Source organism: Prenolepis imparis, unplaced genomic scaffold (assembly GCF_030444845.1).
Source record: "Prenolepis imparis isolate NDT839.2.m4 unplaced genomic scaffold, iyPreImpa1.0 SCAF_9, whole genome shotgun sequence".
In the NCBI taxonomy this organism is placed as follows: Eukaryota; Metazoa; Arthropoda; class Insecta; order Hymenoptera; family Formicidae; genus Prenolepis; species Prenolepis imparis.
The window spans coordinates 3,125,961-3,147,487 of record NW_028141167.1 but is presented as its reverse complement, the minus strand read 5'-3'; the positions used below and the strand labels follow the sequence as shown (position 1 = coordinate 3,147,487).

Below are 21,527 nucleotides of genomic sequence, written 5' to 3'. Positions count from 1 at the left end.
CGTCACGCTCTTGCCGAAAATCTTGCATGTAAAGATATGGAAATTTTCCTTCTCGCGGTTCGCAAAAGCCGTGACTTGCGGGGCTCTCGAGTTTCGCGCGTCGATTATCTCCATTCGGCAGATCCGAGCCGAGATGTTTCGGCTCGAGTCCCGGCTTTCGAACGAGTCTCGGCTTAACTCGGTTGTTGTGAATAAGTAAGCGAAGTGTTGCGAAGTGCTGCAGAAGTTGGGCAAACCCTCGGCTGGGGTGGCTCGAATTAAATTGTTATACGGATGAGCTGCCACGAGGAATACTCGAGCAAGCGACTTTGCCGTCGCCGCCGACGTCGGCGCCGCCGGGTGTGAATGTTTAATTACCGGCTTTCATTATTGTTAATAAAATAATAGCGCAGCCGGAGAGGGTTCGCGGAAACGAGACCGCACTTGACGCAATCGCACCTTATCATTTCGCTGACGTTTCTACCGGAATTTTATCGAATATGTCGAATATGATTAATACAGATTCGTCCTGTGCGAATTTTTAATCTCTTTCGCGGAAAACAGAATTATATCAAATTGCGACATTATTTGCATCCTCACTTACCTATGATTGCACTGTTGACAAGCGAAGCACTCCAAGTGATAAACGTTGGTTCTCGCGCGCATCACCATCTCGAATGCCGGGATAACTTTGCTGCATGCTGCACAGTGACCGGTATTTCCGAAAAGTCTGTCAAACAAACAAGAGAAAGAAAAATGTTTATCATCGTCATTCCAAATATTTCAAACAATTATGCGTCCGATATTTAAATAAAGATCGCATCAATTAAATATTTCTAGCTCGTTGAAATTTAAATTTTGTATTTCACATTGAGAGAGTTTTACTCTAAAAAATCATTAACAATTAAATATATTATTAAATATATATTATTACACAATATATAAAATATATTGTGATGAGAATATTATCGGAACTTTGGGAGTCTGTGACTATACTATAACGGAGAAAGAAATCGTTCTCGTCTCCAAAACGAGAGCGAAACTGTCTCCCTGCGCGTCGCGAGAACCAATAAGCTTACGGGTACCACGAATATGCCATCTTCAAATATTGGGCCATTAATAAAGGCCACAATGTTTCGATGGTGCGTGTTCCTCGTGCGGACGCGCCACCTGCGCGCATTCCCTCGGGACTTTGTAATCTCAACACGGTTTATTTGCTCCCGCTTGTTTATATGGGATGTGGATGTATTCAATAAGGGAAACTCATCTGTAAAATTCGATTTGTTGCCGTCGCTTTCCTCCATTTTCTCTCTCCTCCGCAATCCTGTCCTTCAGTCTGCTTTTTTATCAATCTGTCTATCTACGTTTACTGACTCGTCGACGCAAGACGCGCGCGACTGAATCTGTGAAAGTTCTTCCGGAAATAATTTTGCGAGAAACGGATCGAATTGTTTTTTTTTTTGTTCACTACTCACCGTAGATAATCTCGTTTGCAAAGGATGAGATTGGCCTTGGTATAAAGCGTCGAGCCGACTTCGCCGAGTCTGCAGTCGCAACATCCGCATTTCAAGCAGTCCTCGTGCCAGTACATATCCAATGCTTTCAAAAGATACCTAATTAAAAGAACATTTATAATAATATTTATATAAAAAAGTACGAAACTCTACTTTAAATCTATAAGAATATGCTTTTGATCTAATTATTTATTTAAGATACTGAACCATAAATAATCATTAGCAAATAATGATATATTAAAAATGATTAATATCAAAATTATATATATAATTCTACAGATTTATATTTTAAAAATATAATATATTATATATTGATAAAAAAATATTTTAAGGACTAGTGATATTATTTAATGTAAATGAGATTAGAGTTTTTTTTCTTGACAAAGTTCATCGTACAATGATTCAGAAATTAATTGCAACTTTATTGTGTTCTGCGTCTGCTGATGTTGTACAGTGAATACGCGTGTTACGTACTTTTTTATAATTATAATTGCTGATTTAATTTTCGTTCAAATATCAAATTGTGAATTTATAAATGAATTTATTCTTCGCAATTCACCTTTTATTTATAAAAATGTGAAAACGTATTTAATTCATTTTTCGTGTATATTCGACGATCTCGAAGAAAAGATAGACTAAATTAAGTAAATCGTTCTTACAATCAGTATTCTTTCGAGAGATATGGTAAATAACATATATAACGAAACATTGTGTCACGCAGCGAGAAAGCACTTACCTCTCCGTAATCGCCTTTCCACAGCCCGCGCATTCTTGTTGAGTGGCCCCGTTCTTGCCCGACTCGCTCTTGCTCCCATCCATAGTCATTTTATCGCCTGAAACATGATGAAGAAATGCTTTGCTTAATCGTTGTCGTATAAACCGCGGGTTGAAAGTTTGACGCGTCTCGTAAATTTGCATATCTAACATATTTTTTAAATCTTTATTTAAATCAGAATATTCTTATTAAATTAGAGAGTCAAGAGTTTTGCTCTCTGACGAACAGTTAATCATTTAATTATTACGGCATTTTTATCTCGATCCGGAAGCTGCGACGGATCCGTCGGATCGACCTTCAGCTACGGTTCGTCGAATGAGTAATCGCGTTGGCGTGCTTTTAACAAGTTTCACCGGCATCTGGCACTAGAATGTCGGCTTGTCTATGAGTAATTAGAGTTACGGCTTGAGAATTTAACGGCGCGGTTAGTGCCATCTGTGTCCACCCCGTTCGATCCTGAATGTGTAGCCTTTCTCATCCTTACGCAGATCCCTCCCGCATCGGAGCGTCCTACGGTCTCTTTCTCGCGATGCGGTCAGAGTTTAGAATCGAATTAGTTTGACCCTCCCACGCTCTCGCCTCTCTTCGCTTATTGCGCGTTTAAGCACCACCGGCTCCGAAATAACCAACGACTCAGGACGACCACCGACCGCTGTCCGTTCTCTGGATAAACATTAGAGGTTTCCCCTCTGAAGAGCCACGATGTTCTTTTAAGCGTTTAAGAATAGCACAGTGCTTTACGCAAATCGCGAAGAGAAACGTCAACGTAAATCTTTTCTCTAGTCGATGAATCGAAACAAGTTACGAGTTATTATTCATAAAGATTACGGCGAAAAGTATATTTGAAAGATGCGATTTCTTCAACTATATGAAACGCGTATTAGACGGATGACAAGATGTTGCGTTCAAGGCTGTTATTTGGTCTTTAAGCGGTTAATATCGCGCATGTTGACGGGTCTGTCGGCCTTTTTCCTCAGGCGATGTCCACCGACGCCCCGCACTGTACCAAGTTCGATCTCAGCCACCCGGTATATTTACGAGCTCATACCAGTTGGATGCTATGAGCGAAGTTTGTGCGGTTTCAATATGTCCTCCCTCTCCCCCCAGCATGGACACAATATTACGCGGGTTAATATCTTCCGTGCGGTCGGGGACTTCGGGGCAAATATTAATACGATGCCTTTGATCCGTTAATTATTAACGGGCGACGGGGATAAAAAAATCTGTATCGCCTTGGCGGTACGCGAAAATTGCCGAGAACAAAAACCAGATGCCGGATGATGGCTCCGTTTTCCGATGCGCTTCTAATTAAACGCCTTTGTGTCGCGAGTAGCGAACAAACCCGCATATACACAACGTCCGTGTATGCGTTTATATATATGTATGCGTGTGTACGCGCGCGTTTTTTTTTTTTTTGTTTTTTGCGCGACACAAACGCGACGGAGGAAAGTTTTCGTCCACAGTAACGAGAGACGCTTCCGTGCACAATCGAGGCACCTCGGTTATAATCGCATATGCGGGGGCGAGTTAATTAATCGAGTTGAATCGATTACACGCTTTACCTCTCCGCCCGCGGGTTACCGATAAATTGAATACGTTATAAATAATAGTACGATTGTTATTCGCGAGCGTGCACACACCTACCCGTGGTAATGATTAATGGAATAACTAACTAGCGAGGTAAATTATGCAAACTATTAAATCCGCCTGCATATAAACTTTCCCACATAATAATCGCTACGCGATATCGATTGGTGCGAGATGTTAAATTTATGTTGATCCTTCTCGTGGACCTCTCTCGTAATTAGATTAAACACATTTTTCAATGTAATAATTTTTATTTAATAAAAGACAAATGTGTGTGCGTGAGTTTTATACATACATATATATGTTTCAAAGTTATCAACGGAATTTCTGTCGCGATTATACGTCGGATTGCTTGGTTGTTGCACACTCGCGACTCGCGGACTCGCTGACGAAACGTCACTGTTGGCGAACGGAAGTGGCGAGAGTGTTTCCTTTGAAACTCGAAATCCCCCGCGTACGAACTACGATACTACAGAAATATTTGGAGTTACGTGCACTGGAATTTCACCGCAGAAATTCCTGCGGACGCCGACCTGGATTCCGCCGACGACCTCGAAAACCTTCGACCGCCAAGCCAGGTCGGCAGCTCGATTCCCACTTTGTATTTAACCGCGATTTTCATCAGCCGCGGCGGATGTGCGGTTTCCCTCGAAAAGAACGTTCGTTCCTTTATCATCGAGTTCCTCGATCTTACAAGTCGATTTTCCGAACGGAATTTTACGGTAAACATTAAGTCGATCGTACCTTCTCCTATCTTTTCCTGGCAATGGGCGAATGCGAATACGAAAATGAAAGAAACTGCCGTGGCGTGAAATTCGAGGTACACGGTCAATCGTTCGGTTTTCGAGCGTAGCCATCGATTTTTACGACTAATTACTCGACCGAGGTTATTGTCGTCGGGCAACCAGCGGAGCACGGCGGAAACAGCTCGCTTCAAACGTTACCGAGGAGGGTCCATAACGAGAGAGAGAGATTCCCCCACGAAAGTGGCTCGCATCGCTGACCGCCGGAACTGTTCATCAGGTACGTGATCGAATCATCCACGGACGCTGATCCTCAAAGCATCGATAATTCGATTAGCCGCTACACGTTCGAGAACCGCTAACCTGTCCACGAGTCGGTTGTGTACGTGCTCTCCTTGACCAAGCCGTTGTGTTCTCTCGGCGGTCATTATCATTGCGATTGGTATTACGGAAGCGTCATGGTGGATGGTCCACCTCTCTCCAGTTTCTCTCGATGATCGAGAGAACGTAAAGGAGGGCGATAATTAAGAAGCCACGTAGCTTTGACAGTTTATTTTAGAATTTATATTTTTGGACGATCTATTTCGGCAGAGCGATCTCTTTGGAGCTCAATATAATGGCAGCCCGGTAAATTCGATACGAATACAAGTAACAAGCTTTCGCTATGACGATATCGTCTGTAACAAACGCGTCTGTAAAATCAAGAGTACGATGGTAGTAAGGGCGGGGGCGATCTGCTTATCGACGCAGCCGAGCAGTCTCGATGCAATTCTCTGAAGGCTCCGCCCCTGCAGCATCCATGACACTCCCAGCGTGCCACCCCCGGAACTCTTTAAGAAATAAAAAGTGCAGCTCACCACGCCTCGCTGTCTAAGAAACTTAATTTTCGCCGACATCTCTTCGTTTTCTTTTCTATAGTTTAATTCAAGTATCATTGGCACCTCGATATTTCAATTAAAAATCAGTTCAAAGTCAGTTGTTTAAAAAAATATTTAAAAGACGGAGGTGATAACACGGTTACGGAATACTTTGTACTTGTCATTTTTTTTCTTGATTTTATTAACCTCATTTATTTCAAACATCCTGACTTAGCCTCGACGAATGTATCACAATCATCCGCTCACCTGTCCTCCTCTCCAACCTCTCGCGAGGGAGAAAATCCCTTACGTCAGGAAGCGCTTACCGAAATTTCCACTCGTCCAGGGTACGCGGTCGCGCTTTTGTCTTTAATAATGCTTCTGCAGCGGCGTTATCTCTTACTTTTAGAACGGCCGGGCGGGCGTCCGGAGAGTCGGTCCATTAATTAGGCGGGCCGCATTAAGCCGGGCATTAATATACTCCGCTGGCTGTTTTGTTTTATCCCGCAGGAAGGACGTAACCTACCCCGGAGGCTGACGGCGGGGGTGGTCGCGCCGAGAGAGTGAGAGAGGGCAGGGTTAGGGAATGAGGGGAATTATTTCGATGCGGGGGCAACCTGCTAATCCGACCTGCCACGCAATGCCAAGCCGCCGCTGCCGCCGCCTTATCCCGGGGGGCTGTTTAAATTCCGTAAATTGCCCGCGAGAGCGTCTCTCAGCCCCGACAGTGCCGACGATGCGCGTCGCCGACGTTGGACGGTAGCTCTCGAGAAATTAGGGAGATAAGATTCGAGCCGCGTGCCGTTAGTCACGTGCGAAAAACACGACATCGTCGTTTCTTGGAGGGTAAAATTCTTCTCTTCAAGGAGAACAATCGTATGCAAGGCCCGACGACAAGCATTTCTCGTACTCGAATTGAAATAATTAAGTATCGAAGTTATTTTCTCAAGGCAAGTATAATCGAGGCATCAGAATATTTTAGACAATTTTTGTTTCGTGGCTAATCTCTATAGATTTATATATAAATCTAACAATAATAATAATAATAATATATATAATTATTATATTAAAATATTAATATAACATTCTTGTTTGATATAGTGTTGAATACACGTTACATATTTGATGTCTTAAGCGTTAAATTTTGTATAAAAATTAATTAAGAAAAAAACATTTCAATAATTCTGATTCTTCAAATATTATATCTTTATCGTCAATTGTCTCTGTCACATTATATCGACTTCAACCTTGAGACGGAGGATTACCAAAGAGTATATTTCTATATTTCCACACGTGTCTGTTACTACTTCAGTGAAGGAGATTTCCATATCGTCGCCCACTCGAATCGTCGCTTTCACTGCGCCGCGATAACTTCCCTCTCCCGCGCGTCGTCGGCTCGTTACTTTGCATTTAATACGTACGCGAAAACGCGCGATAGCGGTACAATACGTTGCTAAATCGGCTTAAGTTTATACTTGGATCGACTCGTCGGGCGCTAGGAGTAAGAGCCCCCGCCATAACGACGTAATTTAACGTCCGAAAGGAATATTTCCCACGGAATAAATCTCGCGTAACAGCGCCAGTGAAATCCTCGTTTACCCGGCGTTCAACCCTTGCTAATGGGGGTAATTTAAGGGATGTTTTAAGCGCCCCCGGGTCACACGTGAGCCGCACAAAAAGTTCGCGTATTACGACCGTGGCCGCCGTAATCACGCATTAGCATTCCGAACGGCCGGAACCGTCGGGATATTCCGGATACGTTGAGAACGGCGCACTTAAACCTCCGTTGCAAAAAGGGACATCGACTCCTGTAGTATTTGAAATTTTCTCGCCGCGATACGCGACGCAACATCTGAAACGCGAATCTCACTTTTTGTATGATTGAATGTGAAATTTATTCAATCTAAGACAGATTTTCACACATTCGTCTTTTTTCATTTAGAATATTTGCACTAAATTATATTATAATAAACTGTATTGCTTATTTCTATAAGGAGATTAAGATAACATAATTATATTATCTTTCTCATCAGAAATAAGAATATTTTGCTTTTAATCATTATATAATTTCACGTTAAAAATAATTTTATATTCTAATAGAAGGATTGGAATCAAAATTTATAGACAAGTATAAAAGTTCGCCCCTCACGTGACTTATCGTTTTATCGCCCGGAATCTTTTATTCGCGGTTTACGTAACGCTATCGTACAATCATATTTGGTGTTTATTCCTTACGATGTACAAACAGCGAATCCCGGTTGAAACAATATTAAGCACTTGAACGAAAATTGTTTTCCTTCTTGCCATAACGACGCGCTTCCCTTAAGCCCGTCATCGCGCATGAAATCTCCATCCGCTTCAACCCCCTCGTCACCCCCGGACCACCGGGAAGAAAAGCAGTACCGTGAAACGGGCCGTTTAACAAGCTCTTTCGCGCCGATAAACGCGTCCGACGCGTCTCCATTTCCCCCCTTCCTACCCCCTTTCACTTCTTCCGCCTTTGCCCTCTCGCCACACTCTCTTTATTCCGCCTCTCGCTCTCTTTCTCTCTCTCTCTCTATCTCGCCAGACCACGACTAATGAAATTCTGGTCAGGTCGCGGAATTCTTTCGTCAGGTGGTGATGCCACCTAACTCCCCGCTGCGTTGTCGGCTCTTGTATTTATCTTTTTTTTTTTGTCCTCATCTCTCTTCCTCCCACCCTCTCGACGGTTTCCGTCCCTACGGCATGGGCGCTCTCAGTCTCCTGACAGCGGTACGACGACGGGGGACTGCGGGCGAAAAGGGGAATTAGGGGCCGGGGGGAGATCAGGGGGTTGCGTGCGTCCCGGCGCGGAGGGTCGGTGGCTGAAATGGGGTGGTGTGCAGTCAGATTACGCTAAGCTATGCCCGTACGTGCTCGCATGGAAGTTCCACCCCTCACCGGGTTTGCCACCCGGCCTGGGAAAATGTATTTATTGTTGTTTGTCCAGCGTTCTGTATATAGTCGCGCTCGGTAGCGCGAGCGAGACGGGACGAGAAGAGGTCCGTGGTGGAACTTTGGGGTCGGGGCGGGGGGGAAGAGAGGGCGGCCGAGGGACGGAGGCCGCGGGGGTTGCTCGAGGTTGAGGTTGAAAAAAAAATTGCCCGGGGACGGCCACGACGACGCGGAGTATAAATTCCAGCGACGCTCGCACCTCCTCTCCCCTCGGTCCTCCTGCGCGCGCGAAGCCGCTTTACTCCTTTTTCGGGTTTTTCGATCCGCAAAGCGGGCGCGTAAATAAACTAGATGACCACCCCGAAGAGATACCGATGCCACGACGCAGAAACACGACCGTGTTCTCTCGACGGAAAATCCTCGCCGCGTCGCGCAATATGAAATTTGACTAATATCTAAGAGGAAAAAAAGATATTCTATCTATACGGAAATATTCTGCTCTCTTTTCTTTTTAACGTTGCTTCGAAATTTATAATTAAATTTATAATTAAATAAAATAAAAATATAGGTAGATTTGTAGATATAGCGGAAAGCTCTTTAGTACTTTTTCTTAGCATTTTAAATCAAAGTACGGGTTTAACGTAGGAATCTCTCTTAAAACGTACGTTTGCTTTTCTGGCACTCTCCGTGCTGAGAGCTGCTCAAAGTTTCCGGTGATCGCTTATTTCACTAATAATAGGGATCGAAAGCTAAATCGCTGTCGTTCGCCATTCGATCCTATCCTCTCGAGTCGATATCGTTCACCGTGCCGACGACAAAGGGGCCGTAACCACTCCGGAAACTTTTATCTTGCAGGATTAATGGACGGATTAAAGTATTTGCGACGGGATGCGGGCTGATTGGGGTAAATCGTAGAGGGATTAGAACTTGATTGGCTAATTTGTAAGTGTCCCCGGCAGCCGGCACCAACTTAACGATCGATCGGCTTCCTCTTGCTACGTACATACATGCCCGGCGGCGATTCACGTTTGACGAAACAACGCGAGAACAGAGTGCTCGTTTCAAGCATTAATAAATGCAAGATTGTATCCTGCGTCGCACGTATGATATACAATTATTTAATTTTGTAACTCAAGATTCATCGAGCATCCGTTCGCTGGAAATCGTATACCGCCCGTTTGCGTAGAAATCCGAGTACGATTTTGGTGGAAACCTTGCCCGCGAATCATTCCATCCCCGAGAGAAGCACCTTAACTTAATGTGTGGCCGGTGCAACCGGCTGGCCGCGCGCGTTCTAGACTGATTTACATCGCGTCCCTTTACCGGACGCGGTAAGCACGGTCGGCGGGAAGCTGTGGTCAGCTGAGAAACGTAGCCTGTGATCAGTCTCGCACCGTTCCCCATTGAGTAGAAGCGACGGTAACTAATCTCGTCTCTCATTTACACGCGCGCTCTCTCTCAATGTATGTACCTCTCTGCCTGTGTTACGACCGATCGGATAGAGACGTAATCGCAGTGACGTTAATTAGAGGGAAGAAATAAAGTTCACGATTTAAAAGAAAGACGCGAATATTCTAGGAGAATATATTCTTTCACGAAAAAAATAGACAAAATCTTGGGTACGGTCGAATATTTCCGGAAAAATGCACATTGGTCGAAAAAAATAATACGATTCGCCGGGCAACTTAGGAGGGTAAGCGGTGGATGACAAGGGAGAACAACACCCTCGACAGGAAATGCGGAGTGAAGGAAGGAGAAAAAGAGAGAGGCGCATCGGCGCATTAGTTCAACAACCAGACTCCCGTGTCGCGATGTACACCCGGCCGTTCTCGACCCTCGTTTTGCGTGGCTCTGATCGACGTTTCGAAATATTTCCCGACTGGTTGGACGTCCAGACGCTGCGCTTCCTGTCTCCTTACAATTCGCAGACAGTCCTACGGCGCGGAACACGCCCGTGGACAAAACCGTCCCGCGATGATGGACTCGCCCAAAGATAAGGGGGCATTCATGACGAAGACAAAACGCGCGCAACCGCCTAGTTGTGTCAGCATCGCCAGAAAGAGGGGGAGAGAGAGGGAGGGACTGTGTCTCTCATCCCCTAACGGCGGTCGGTTTGCCGTTGGCGAGACAATAAACGAAAACTTTTATTATTAATGTTTCGCGGCAAGATAACGCATATGGCGGCGATTCGCTACAACAGAATGTTGTGTGGTACCATCGTTCTCTCGCGGTACAGTATCATTCCGTCGGCGATTCTTCATCCGCCACTCCCTGTGCTCTCTCTCTCTCTCTCTCTCTCTCTCTCTCTCTCTCTCTCTCCCTGTTTTTTCCTCCTCCGTTCTTAACCTTCGGACGATACCGTGATCATTTGAATTCGCAGGTAGCCGTTATACTGAAAACGAATAACTCTACGCGTAGGAATGCTAATTAAATCATTATTAAATTTATTCCTGCAGGAACATTCCAGGAATTGTTCGGTATTGCGGGGATAAATTCCGCGCTTTGTTCAAATTCGGCGAAGGCAGAGCTCAAACGGCGCGTGAGATTAACTCGGGCTCTATTCTAGTTGAAGCCTCGCTCACAAGTAACTCATTCGAGACGGTTTGTCCGCAATAAGACGAAGGTCCGGACACTCGGGACATATTCTTGGTCGTTGCGCGTGAGTTAGGACCGCTCAAGGAATCGCAGCCGTTAACGGCTAACGTAAATAACGTAGAAGCGGTTTACGCCGTGACCAGGGAGTACCGGAGAGGTTCACGTTTCTCGAGCAATCTTCTCAATCTCTGTTTCGGACATTCAATCCGAGCTTTAAAGAACAAAACCATTATTTTGCTTTATTCGCGATTAATTATTTAGATACAAAAAATTATTTAATGCACAATAATTTCTAAATTTAAATCTCTCAGCAAGCCTCATTGAATCTTTTATTCTTGTAGTATATGAAATATAAATTGTATCAACATATAGAGTAATACAGTATCGGAAGTTTAATAAAGTTTATAGTATCTGTCAAGGATTAACAATATGTTTGATAGAGAATACTTGACGAATAGTGAACTTTTCTTACCTCTATTGTGCCATCGATCACAATCTTTATCGAATTATTGCGGAAAATCGAGTTTCGAACAAGTTGATATTAAGCGATAGATATAAGAACGATATAAAGGTTATAAGAGAGAAAACGAAGAGGAAGGGCAACGGGCAGGGTGTTCTTCGCGGTCGTCATCTGTGTGCTTCGACAGCGACCAGACTAGACGTGTGCTCGCTTACGAGCGAGAACACTTAATCCGAGTGGTGCTTGGTTAAAGCGATGACGGGAAACGTCAGGCCTCTGTCGTGCACCGTGATATATCGCTGCTCGGGAGAAGAGTCCGTAACACGAAGGAGCGAAGGACGAAGGGAGCAATTTATGGTGCATCCACGTCGGTTTTACCGAGACGGGGAACGCAACGTTGTTGCAGCGCTCGGATTGGACTTGTTGATTCCGAAAAAAGTAATAGTTCAAGGCAGCATGTGAATTATTTTCAAAAGTGAAAAGATTATCTCTAAAATTCGATACTTGATCCATATTTTTGGAGAAATCATGGTAAAAAGCGATAATTCGATGAAGAAGCATCGGTATATCTTGAAATAAAATGCGTAATTAAAAAATTTCTATACAGAATTAATAATTAATTTTTATATAGAAATTAAAGATAAATACAATGGCGATATTAATTGATTGTATAATCGTTGATAAGGAGGCCAGATCATTAACAGTTGCTTCGGTCTCTGTCCCCCCGGCTATATGAAGCAAAATACATCGCAGGGCACACAGGGTAGGAGGACAGGCGAGGATAGAATAGCTAGGAGATAGTCTGCGAGCCAGCCGATAGCGGCAAATGACCATTGCTGACATCACATCGTCCTAGTATACTCCCCGATAATTATGTACACGTTTACACGCGGCAACCCAGCAGGCCGTTGCTTGGTCAGCCTTTGCTTAGGATCTTGATGACCGGTCCCTTTTGTTAGTCTCGGTAGGGATCAAGTGAATGCAAGAAATGTACACGAGAGTAAATAAATCATACGGTATAAGATAAAATTCAATCTCGTCGTATCTCGTCGTATCTCGTCGCATGCAGATACGCTATAGTAAAATCGAATGCAGATTTTTAATTGATTTCTCAAAGATATAATGTGTACTTTTTGAAAAATAATAATTTATTTCAGGAAATATTTAATTTTATTAAAATCCTCATTCTTCAAAATATTTCAAAAAATGTATTTTCTAGATAAATACAAATACTATATAAATAATTAATTATTTTAATACAAATATTAAATAAATGATATTATATATAAATATCGTTGATGACATTTTTTAAATGAATTGTTTTTTTCGAAACGATTGATTCAATGATTTGATGCGGATTTTTTTTTAATTTCATGAATTCTTCGAACAAAATTATAATTCTTGCCACGCGTTATACTTTTTATTCATGAATATCACCGCGAAAGACCGCATCCATCCGAACGATCAACGTGCGATGGAATCCGCGGGTCAACGGAGTTATTGTTTTCGCGACGAATGCGCATAAAATAACGGAACCTCGAAAGTGCGGCGGCGCACGGGAGAAAGGGAGAGAGAAAAAGAGCCAAAAAAAAAAAAAATATATATATCGCCCGTAATACGAGCGACAGCGCCATAGGGGTTCCGCGCACTTCACGCATGGCAACCGTAGAACTATTGTCGACGTTCGCCGCGCACTATGACGGGTTTCATTTTAGCGGCGACGGGCCAAAAGATACTCCCGGTCCACGGGGCACTTCGGATTTATCGCAAGTTTAACATTACACAGAAGTTGGAAACGGCGCGAGGGATTCTGCCGGATATTTATACGGTTTGAATGCACGCACGAGGATCACTCTAATGGTTTTATTATACTGATACCCGCGGGATTTCTTGGTGGACGCGTTCGCACCCGCATGATTTCCGCGACTCGTCCTTTTGAGATATCACGGATTCCGAAAAAAAGAAGCCAGAAAAGATGAGACACAAAATTTCGGCAATAATACAGTAATATACAGATGGCTGAAAGTTAGAGCCTCACAATCGTAACAAAAAAATTAATCTGTTTTTCAAATCGTTTAAGATAAAAAATTAAAACAATTTTAAAGATAAAATATCTTTTAAATCTACTAATCAAAGATCGCGCCTCTTCGTTTAAAAAAAGTCGGCTACAAATTCACTCCAGTATATAATCTAACCAGCGATATTATTATTCCCACGTACACTTCGGCGAACACCCTGTTGTATAACCACGAAGCGAACCGTGGCGAAGTGGATGAAGGTTCCGAAATGTGGCTTCGACGCATCTTTTCTATCGGCGAGGACGATTTATCATCCCGAACGTTCCATAGGAATATTGAATACGACAAGATAATCTCTCGACACCCTTCCCTCCCCTCGCCCCCGCCCTGCGCCCATCGCCCAGAACGATCCCCGTTTTGCGGTAGCTTCGGTAACGGCCGTGCTTAATGTACCGCACCGGCCGATAAGCTGTTATACCGTCGTGACGTGGCCTCCGCAGTTTTTGCCCCGCAAAGCGCAAACATCCCTTTCTTCATTGTGACGCACGTGACAGTGGCAGCAGTCACTGTCAGAGCGTTATCGGCTCGTTGCGGGCATGCTTGATAGCAATACAGGAGTTGCGAAAAGGGTTAACCGACCATTTTAAATAATGTTAGACGATAAGCGCAATAAATATATGATAAAATAATTCTGGACTCTCTCATGAATGGTGCGATTAATTTTAAACGTGCGCGTACAAATTTTCTTAGAATTATTTCTTTCACAGTCAGATAATCTTATTTATATTGCTAGTGCTCTGTCTCATGCGTTTATCGAGCAGTTTACATCGTGACGAGCAAGTTTACTTTAGCTCCTTCCAAACGTATAAGCTCGTTAATATTAAGGCAACATAGCCCTGCAGCTTTGTTAGCGGCGTCGTTAGCTTTAGTAGAGCATCGTCGATGTTAACAAGAACGCGAATCGCTTAGCGTAGTCGCAATAGGAAGGTAATCATAACTCTGTCATATAAATTTCTCTCGTAATTTTTTTCATTGTATGTCACGCGTCAGTTTTAACTATTTTAGATTCAAAATGGGTTCGCTCGTGCGGCTTGAAAACGTTTGTATAAAGAGGATGTTTGATTACTTTTATATAAAAGTGTGATACAAATGTCAAAAAATTACGCTGCACAAATATTTGAAGGACCGGCAATATCGAATATTTTTCAATGTGTGTTACACATCTCTCTTCCTCTCCCTCGCGCGTTACATGGTAAATATTTTCATAACATCCATTTAATCTTCCATAAGAGCGTATTTTTCAAGTACCGCGTTCGACAGAGATATTTTTAATTGATATTTTGCACTGTGCGTGTATACCGTCAATTATCAATATAGAAGCCAGATCGTATTTTTTGCCAACATCTATAGAGATATACATTCATATGTACATACATCTCTCGAAATATGAAAGTGTAGGGGAATTTTGAAGATAAGAAGTAGTCGAACGACGTTATACTCGGCCAAGATTTCCTCGCCAAGAGGACAAACTTCTCCAGGTATTACGAAACACGGCACGAACTTCATCGCTATCGGTCCCTATCTAGAACTTCATCGAATTCCGTGCTCGGGACTGAAGTGAGGGAAGAGGGAGGGAGAGAGAGAGAGAGAGAGAGAAAGGGTTTTAGCGGCTTATCTCCCCGAATCACGCGGTCTCCCGATACGCTTTTGGATGCTCTCGCCCGGTCAAGATGGTAATCGAGATCTCGCGGCTTAATTATGCGGAGTTCAGTCGACGGATCCGAGCAGTTATGCTAATCCGACCTTATTAATAAGGACTCGAGTCGGCGCGGAGAACGGTAGCCCTAACCCTTCGTTAAGACCTTCCTGTCGATCCCCTCCTTTCGTCCTCGTGACTCGCACCCTTTGAGCATCCCGCCACACCGTCGGGTTAAGCGACATTTCTCATATAATCGTTTTATCCCTCGTTTACTTTCGGGGGACCTTCCACGATGTGCTTGGAAAAATCAGCACGTTCTGTAACGTTTTCGGGATTAGCGGCTGAATAAATGCCGGCCATTTATTAAGAATGACGCCTTACCGCCTTCGCGACGATACATTTCTGCGGAAAAAAAATCAATAGATGTAAAAGATTAAGAAAGATATTTCTAAAGATAATTCGACGACAGTGCATTTTACATTTATGAAAGCTAATGTACATATAACAAGCATTTTTCTCTTTCTCTTTCTTTATCTTTCGAATAATGATTTCCGAAGTCTTTAATATATTCTGAAAAAAATTTTAAGGATGTCACAGAGGAGTTATATTGTTCCGTTTCTCTTTTTGCCTCTTCTTTTCTATTTATTATTTTAACTGTCCACAATTTTGATGTTACAATCGGATTGAGCTTCCGTTAGAGAGAAGGGCTCGACTTTACGACGTTTAACGCGTCGCAATGCGCTTCCGGGCCAAAGTTGACCGTCGTCGTCGCCGCGAGTTAAACGACAAAACGGGAGCTCTGAACAGCTAGATCAATGACCACGCCTACCGCGACCACACGCGGCACAATGGGAAATCTAACGAGTCCAGTTAGGGAAAATAATAGTTGTCGTCGGCTACGCGCTCGCTTTGTCACTGGACCCGGGCGGACAAAGGCGACGTCATCGTTTTTGACGGTGCGCCGTCGGCTTTGAATAACCAGGAGCGACACAGGTGTCAGGACAAGTGGTTCGCTCTGACAACCGGTTATCGGTTATCGGTTATCGGCTATCGAGAACTTTCGAACTTACTGGTCCTTGACAAGACGGCACGTCGAATTTTACCGTTGACGTGCTTGCAAATCGCGAATATCGCTTCCACTTGGAGATCTGCGAGGGTTAATTACAATCCTCTGCGACGTGATCGATTCTAAACGGGACGCTAATCGCACATCATCTTTATCAATCATCAGCACGCTTGTGCGTTGGCAGCGTTGTATAAAGAAAATTTCGGGCGACACTCGGATACATAATAAAAATATATTGCTCTTTGAGACAATTATTCTATCATCTTGAATGATAGTCTCAGAGCGAAATATTTACAATACATATTATCCATTTTTCTAAACATGAAAAGAAGAAAAATAAAAAGGGAGAGTGAGAGAAAGCGAGATCTGCGTTTTCGTTCTAAATTTATAAAAGCAGAATTTACAAAACTAGATATTATATATTCAAAAGCCGTCGAGTATCATTGGCCGCGCAAATGCGATAATTTACCGCGTTCAATAATATCACGGGGAGATGTTATCGAGTCATAACGAGCTAATCGAATGAAGAAGGGACGTAAGACGTTTCTCTGCAGTCAGGCAGACGCGGATCTAGCTCCACGACTGCTTCCGAAGAGACTGCAGAGGGATGGATAGGTGGAACGGACGCTTCTGATGGTTACAGCGAGGGGGAGATGGTGGAAGAGACCAAGGGGTTGGGCCGGAGTTAGTTTCCGTGGCATTGACGTTCCACAATACAGTCTCCGATGCCGTTGACACCCCTATTTGCAACGACCCCGACGCAATCTCTGCCGTCGCGCGAAACCGCGTCCCGAAAATGCGCCAAGGCGGATCTTATTCAGCCTCTTCCGGCCTCTCAACGCGCTTCCGGAGCTTGAAAGTCTCCGAGAAGGACTTTGGATTCGGTGGAGCTTTTCGGAGTTTATGAAAAAAAAAATCCTCGTTTCTTGCCTAATGTTACTTTCATATTTTATTTATGGCTATGAATTTCTCGTCTGAAGGTCGTGCTTTTGAAAAAATATTATATTTCGTTCTTCTGTGAACGACTTTTAACTTTACAATTTTCCAAAGTTATGATCATTTCCTGTTGATCATCTAATTTTGCATTAACGAAGGATACTAGTGACCCGTCAAGTATAATGATAACGATGATCGATAAGACGATATAACACGATGTTAGCCTTGTGAACCTCCCTCTCGATCCATGATCGATCGCGTGTCTCCTTTGGAGACGCAGCAATGCAGCAATGGCTTCGACACGCGTTACTGTAACTCCAATATCCTATCGTCAGCGGGAATGGAGCACGAATTCGTCGCGTAAATTCTATTATCGTACGGCTTATCGCGAGTATTCGTAGTACAATGGATAATATCGGCGCTTGCCGTCCTCGAACGACCGTAAGCGTCGATCAGTGATGTCACTATCAGTTGTTTCCGCCTCACCAGACACCACACCATGCCATTCCGACAAGATGGCGTCGGTTCACCAGCGCATATGCACCCAGAGATTTAGTGTTGCAAAAAATGGGGGACCGGTAGTATAGATCTGTCCAAAAGCATTTTATATTTTATTACTCCAATTTATAAAGTGTACAGAACACGCGCCATTTATTTGTGACCAGTATTAAAAAATTGTGTAATTAAAGAATATATTACACGTTATTGTAAATAAATAGCTACTTTGCGTAACATTTCGCGAAGCTGTCAAAAAGCCGCGATGATTGCTTAGAGTACGAAATTACGCATATTATAAGGACAAAATCAAATAAATCTCAAGTAGTGCACGTTTAAGTTTCAACGAGACTTTTAAAAAATGAAACTTCAATTTTATTCCACGTAAGTCTTCTATTCTCGCGGCACCAACTGAACAGTATATTAGATAGCGTTTGCCAGTTGAAGGCTCATTAGTTGCATAGGGCTGTTAAAGGGCCATTAGCCCGCATCCATCTCCCGACAACGCAAAGTTCGATTCGCGATCTTGCTTATCTCGGAGCGGCACGGGCCGGCTATTTTTACCGGTAGCATATCCGGGCGTTATCTTTCGCGCCGGCACGTTACCGATAATGGCGGCAGTCATTCGCGGATGATACGGCGAGATAGCACAGGCGATAGGCGAGGATGGAAAATGCGGCGGCGGCGGCGGTGGCGGCGGTCGAAATCCGGCTAATGGTTTCACTGAATCAAATCGGAGCGGCCGGCGTTTAACGGGGCAAACAGACAGAAAATGGAGCGCGACCGCATATAAAGAGTCGATGATAACGAAATGATATATGGCGACCGCGCTCGCTCGCTCGCTCGCTCGCTCCCTCACTCACTCACTCACTCACTCACTCACTCACTCACTCATTCGTTCGTGCGAATGTATGTATATACAGGGAGGCGAGAGAGAAACGAGCCAAACCCGGCGTTGCCTTGCCCTGCCCGCCCTCCGACTCGGAGGCCCTTTCGCCTCGGCTTCGCGATACACCCTCTATGTAATGCAACTTCCATCCCCCTAGCTGGCGGTGGTGATTGATCGGCGTGGAGATACCGGACGATATTCACCGCGGGATTAAGTGAATGCGCGGCCACTTAATAATCCTTATATTATATATCCCCCTATTTTGAGCCGAGTAAATGTGCGGGTTTGCGCCGCGTTTGTTGTCCGGGTGTCGTCGAAAAATAGGGTTGCTGATAAACGGTGATTTTGTTGATGATTTCGAGATTAAAAAAGTCTGAAGAATGATGTAAGATGCGTTGAAGCGCGCTCTTTTATAAATAGACACAAAATAAAGTCTTGTGCTTTGATCGCCATACTTCGATTAGCTCGGATTCTATAATTACGTGAGGAGCCTTTAATAAGGCTAATGCGACGATTGAAGCGGAAGTTACGACAGTCCCGCGAGAGAAGGAAGTTCACGGAGAAGCTTAAGAATATATGTTTTCACTGTCGCGCTGCCTACCGAAGCGTTGCTTAATTATCTTTCCCAGGTAATGGCAGGATAATCCAATAGCGCCGTCTGATAATTATCGATTCCATTAGCTAAAGATGCTATAAAAATCGTTCCTTCTGGCAAGATCTAACACTCGGTAACAAAATGGGCATCCTAATCGAATATAAAGATCCGCCTGTGATAGTAACATATATATCGTGTAATAATACTGACATTAATGCATTTTTAACATAAAAAAATGTTGCTTTAAATTTAACTCGTCGACAAAAACGTTTATGAAATTTTGCTGTAAATTTAGACTTTTTACAAAAAAAACTTGAGCTTTGTTTTAAAGAAACGCCGATTTAAAAAAATTTAGCGCTTAATAAAAAAGTTAAGTCTTTTTGTAAAAAGATTAATTTTGAAATATTAATGATTACATATTTTTAACTTTTTCATTTTTAATTTAATTAATTAAATTATATCTTTATAAAATGCTGATATTAAATATAGAAATATATTGTTTGGATTGCATTTAAGAAGGTATTCAATTGGCAAGATTTCCAACTCGCGCAAATAAAAAATATCATAATCTTTTATTTCACGAGAATCTCGAAAGATCCATCGAATCTTAATCGATTTTTGAAACTGAAATATTTGTTATAAAATATTTGCGAGGATATTAAACATAGAAATACAATATAACTTTCGGATTACATTTGCTTTGGCATGCGCAAATGAAGTATCTAGGAATCTTTTTTATTTCTCGGGAATCGGAATCGCCGGCAGCGAGCGATAGCAAAACGAACGGGAACGATTGCTTTAATATTCAACGTCCGTAATAGCCGGACATGAGGTTTAGGATTCGTTCAATTATTCAAATCACCGCCTCGTTAGGTCGGTCTAAATCGAGATCTCGGTTATGTCCGGAGGTTGCCTGGGAGGAAATCTAAATTTGCTCGTCGTGCAGTTAAATGTTGCATCGGCTACATACGAAAGCATAATTTATGCATGTACCAACCGGGCGCGAGGTCGCCGATACTTAATCGATTGCGAGCGCCGCATTTACAATCGATCGAATTAACATTAATGACTCAACGCGGTTATCTCGTTCTTTATTAGAGAGAGAGAATCGTCCTTCTGGAAAGAAATTTTCAAGGACTTAAGGGAGAAGCCAAGATTTTCTTCCGTCGCACTGTTCGTTCGCGCTGGCAGCGGAAAGCTTTCCTAGAGACTTTAACGCTCGTTGCCGAGCTTTAAATAATGCATGAGCAGTCAGTCAAAAAATAAGCGGCCAAGAAGCCCGGAAGGGAGTTCTTTCCTTTCTCCTGTCGGTCGGCAGTCGGCACGCCGGAAATGAGAACGTAGACAAACAGCATTCATTTCTGATTCAGGCGAAACGTTCGCCGAGATATGAGGATACAGCTTGATGAACATAAGGGTGTAATCGTGCGTAATGGGGGAGCTCTTGAAAAATTATTGTTGTATTTCCCAAGTAAAAACAGATAGACTGCTATTATTTTAATATAATATCTAATAACATATGAAGGAAAAATTTTACTGTAATAATAATAATAATAATGATGATCGCAAAATCGAACGTACTGTTACGTTGAAGATGGCAGGGCGAGTCTAAAGGGTCTCGGTCATTTTCTCCCAGGATTGCCTATTAGTGCTTAATCGGTGCCTGATTAAAAATTACAGATTAAAGCTGCCCCGCGGGAGTTTTCGAGCTGCCCGGCACGGCTGACCAAACCGTAACTGAGTTTCGTACCAACACGCCCTCGGGCTGTGTTGACTAAATTCCTCGAGCAGATAATCACGAGGGTGGCGTATACTTATACATCCTTGAAACAAGAGGAAGTAAGCCCAGCAATCTTCTGATCCCAGTTTATTTTGGCTGAAAATTCTGTTTTCATATACGTTGCCGACATGTTCAAACTAACTTTATTATAAAATCTTTGCGTATTAATTATCTTTCCTTTTTAAATCTTATGGTATAAAATTTGAAATATTTTTAAAAATTATAAAATATCTCAGATTTCTTTTAATAAATTTATTAATTCCCAAGAATCTCTCTCTCTCTCTTGTTCATACTAATTATACAGAACTAATTAGTTTGAAAACATTGATGGCTGCTATTCTAAACTTTAAATTCTCTATAATGCTCGCGAAAATAAAAAGATTTTAAATTATTTAAAAAGATGGCACATTTCTCTCTCGTTCTCTCAAAAATTCACGTGACGTGCACGTCAAGAGATGCATCTGGTTGGATTACATCGTTCATTTTCTCACACGCGCGCCCGTACGATTAATTGCCAGCGAAACTCCGAACCATGGGTGCGCGTAGTCGGCGGAGTATTTAGCATAAAATGTAAAATAAGCCGCGGCTCGAGCATAAATTGTATTCCCATTAGGAGAGTCGCG

At 43.0% G+C, this 21,527-nt stretch overlaps 2 protein-coding genes across 5 annotated transcripts in view; one reads left to right on the top strand and one right to left on the bottom strand.

The window, feature by feature from the left end:
• The window catches only part of LOC145940633 (uncharacterized), a 211,464-nt gene that overhangs the window by 53,366 nt on the left and 136,571 nt on the right, over positions 1-21,527 (top strand). The gene's annotated exons all lie outside the window — the stretch shown is intronic.
• Positions 1-21,527, bottom strand: part of LOC145940632 (LIM domain only protein 3) — a 79,039-nt gene that overhangs the window by 34,087 nt on the left and 23,425 nt on the right. For both annotated transcript variants that reach the window (XM_083045991.1, XM_083045990.1), the window contains exons 2-4: positions 2,230-2,326; positions 1,455-1,592; positions 584-709 (exon numbers count right to left, since the gene is read on the bottom strand). In XM_083045991.1, the coding sequence (XP_082902117.1) occupies positions 584-709; positions 1,455-1,592; positions 2,230-2,318 (353 nt within the window). In that variant the 5' untranslated portion in view covers positions 2,319-2,326. The remainder of the gene's footprint in view (positions 1-583; positions 710-1,454; positions 1,593-2,229; positions 2,327-21,527) is intronic.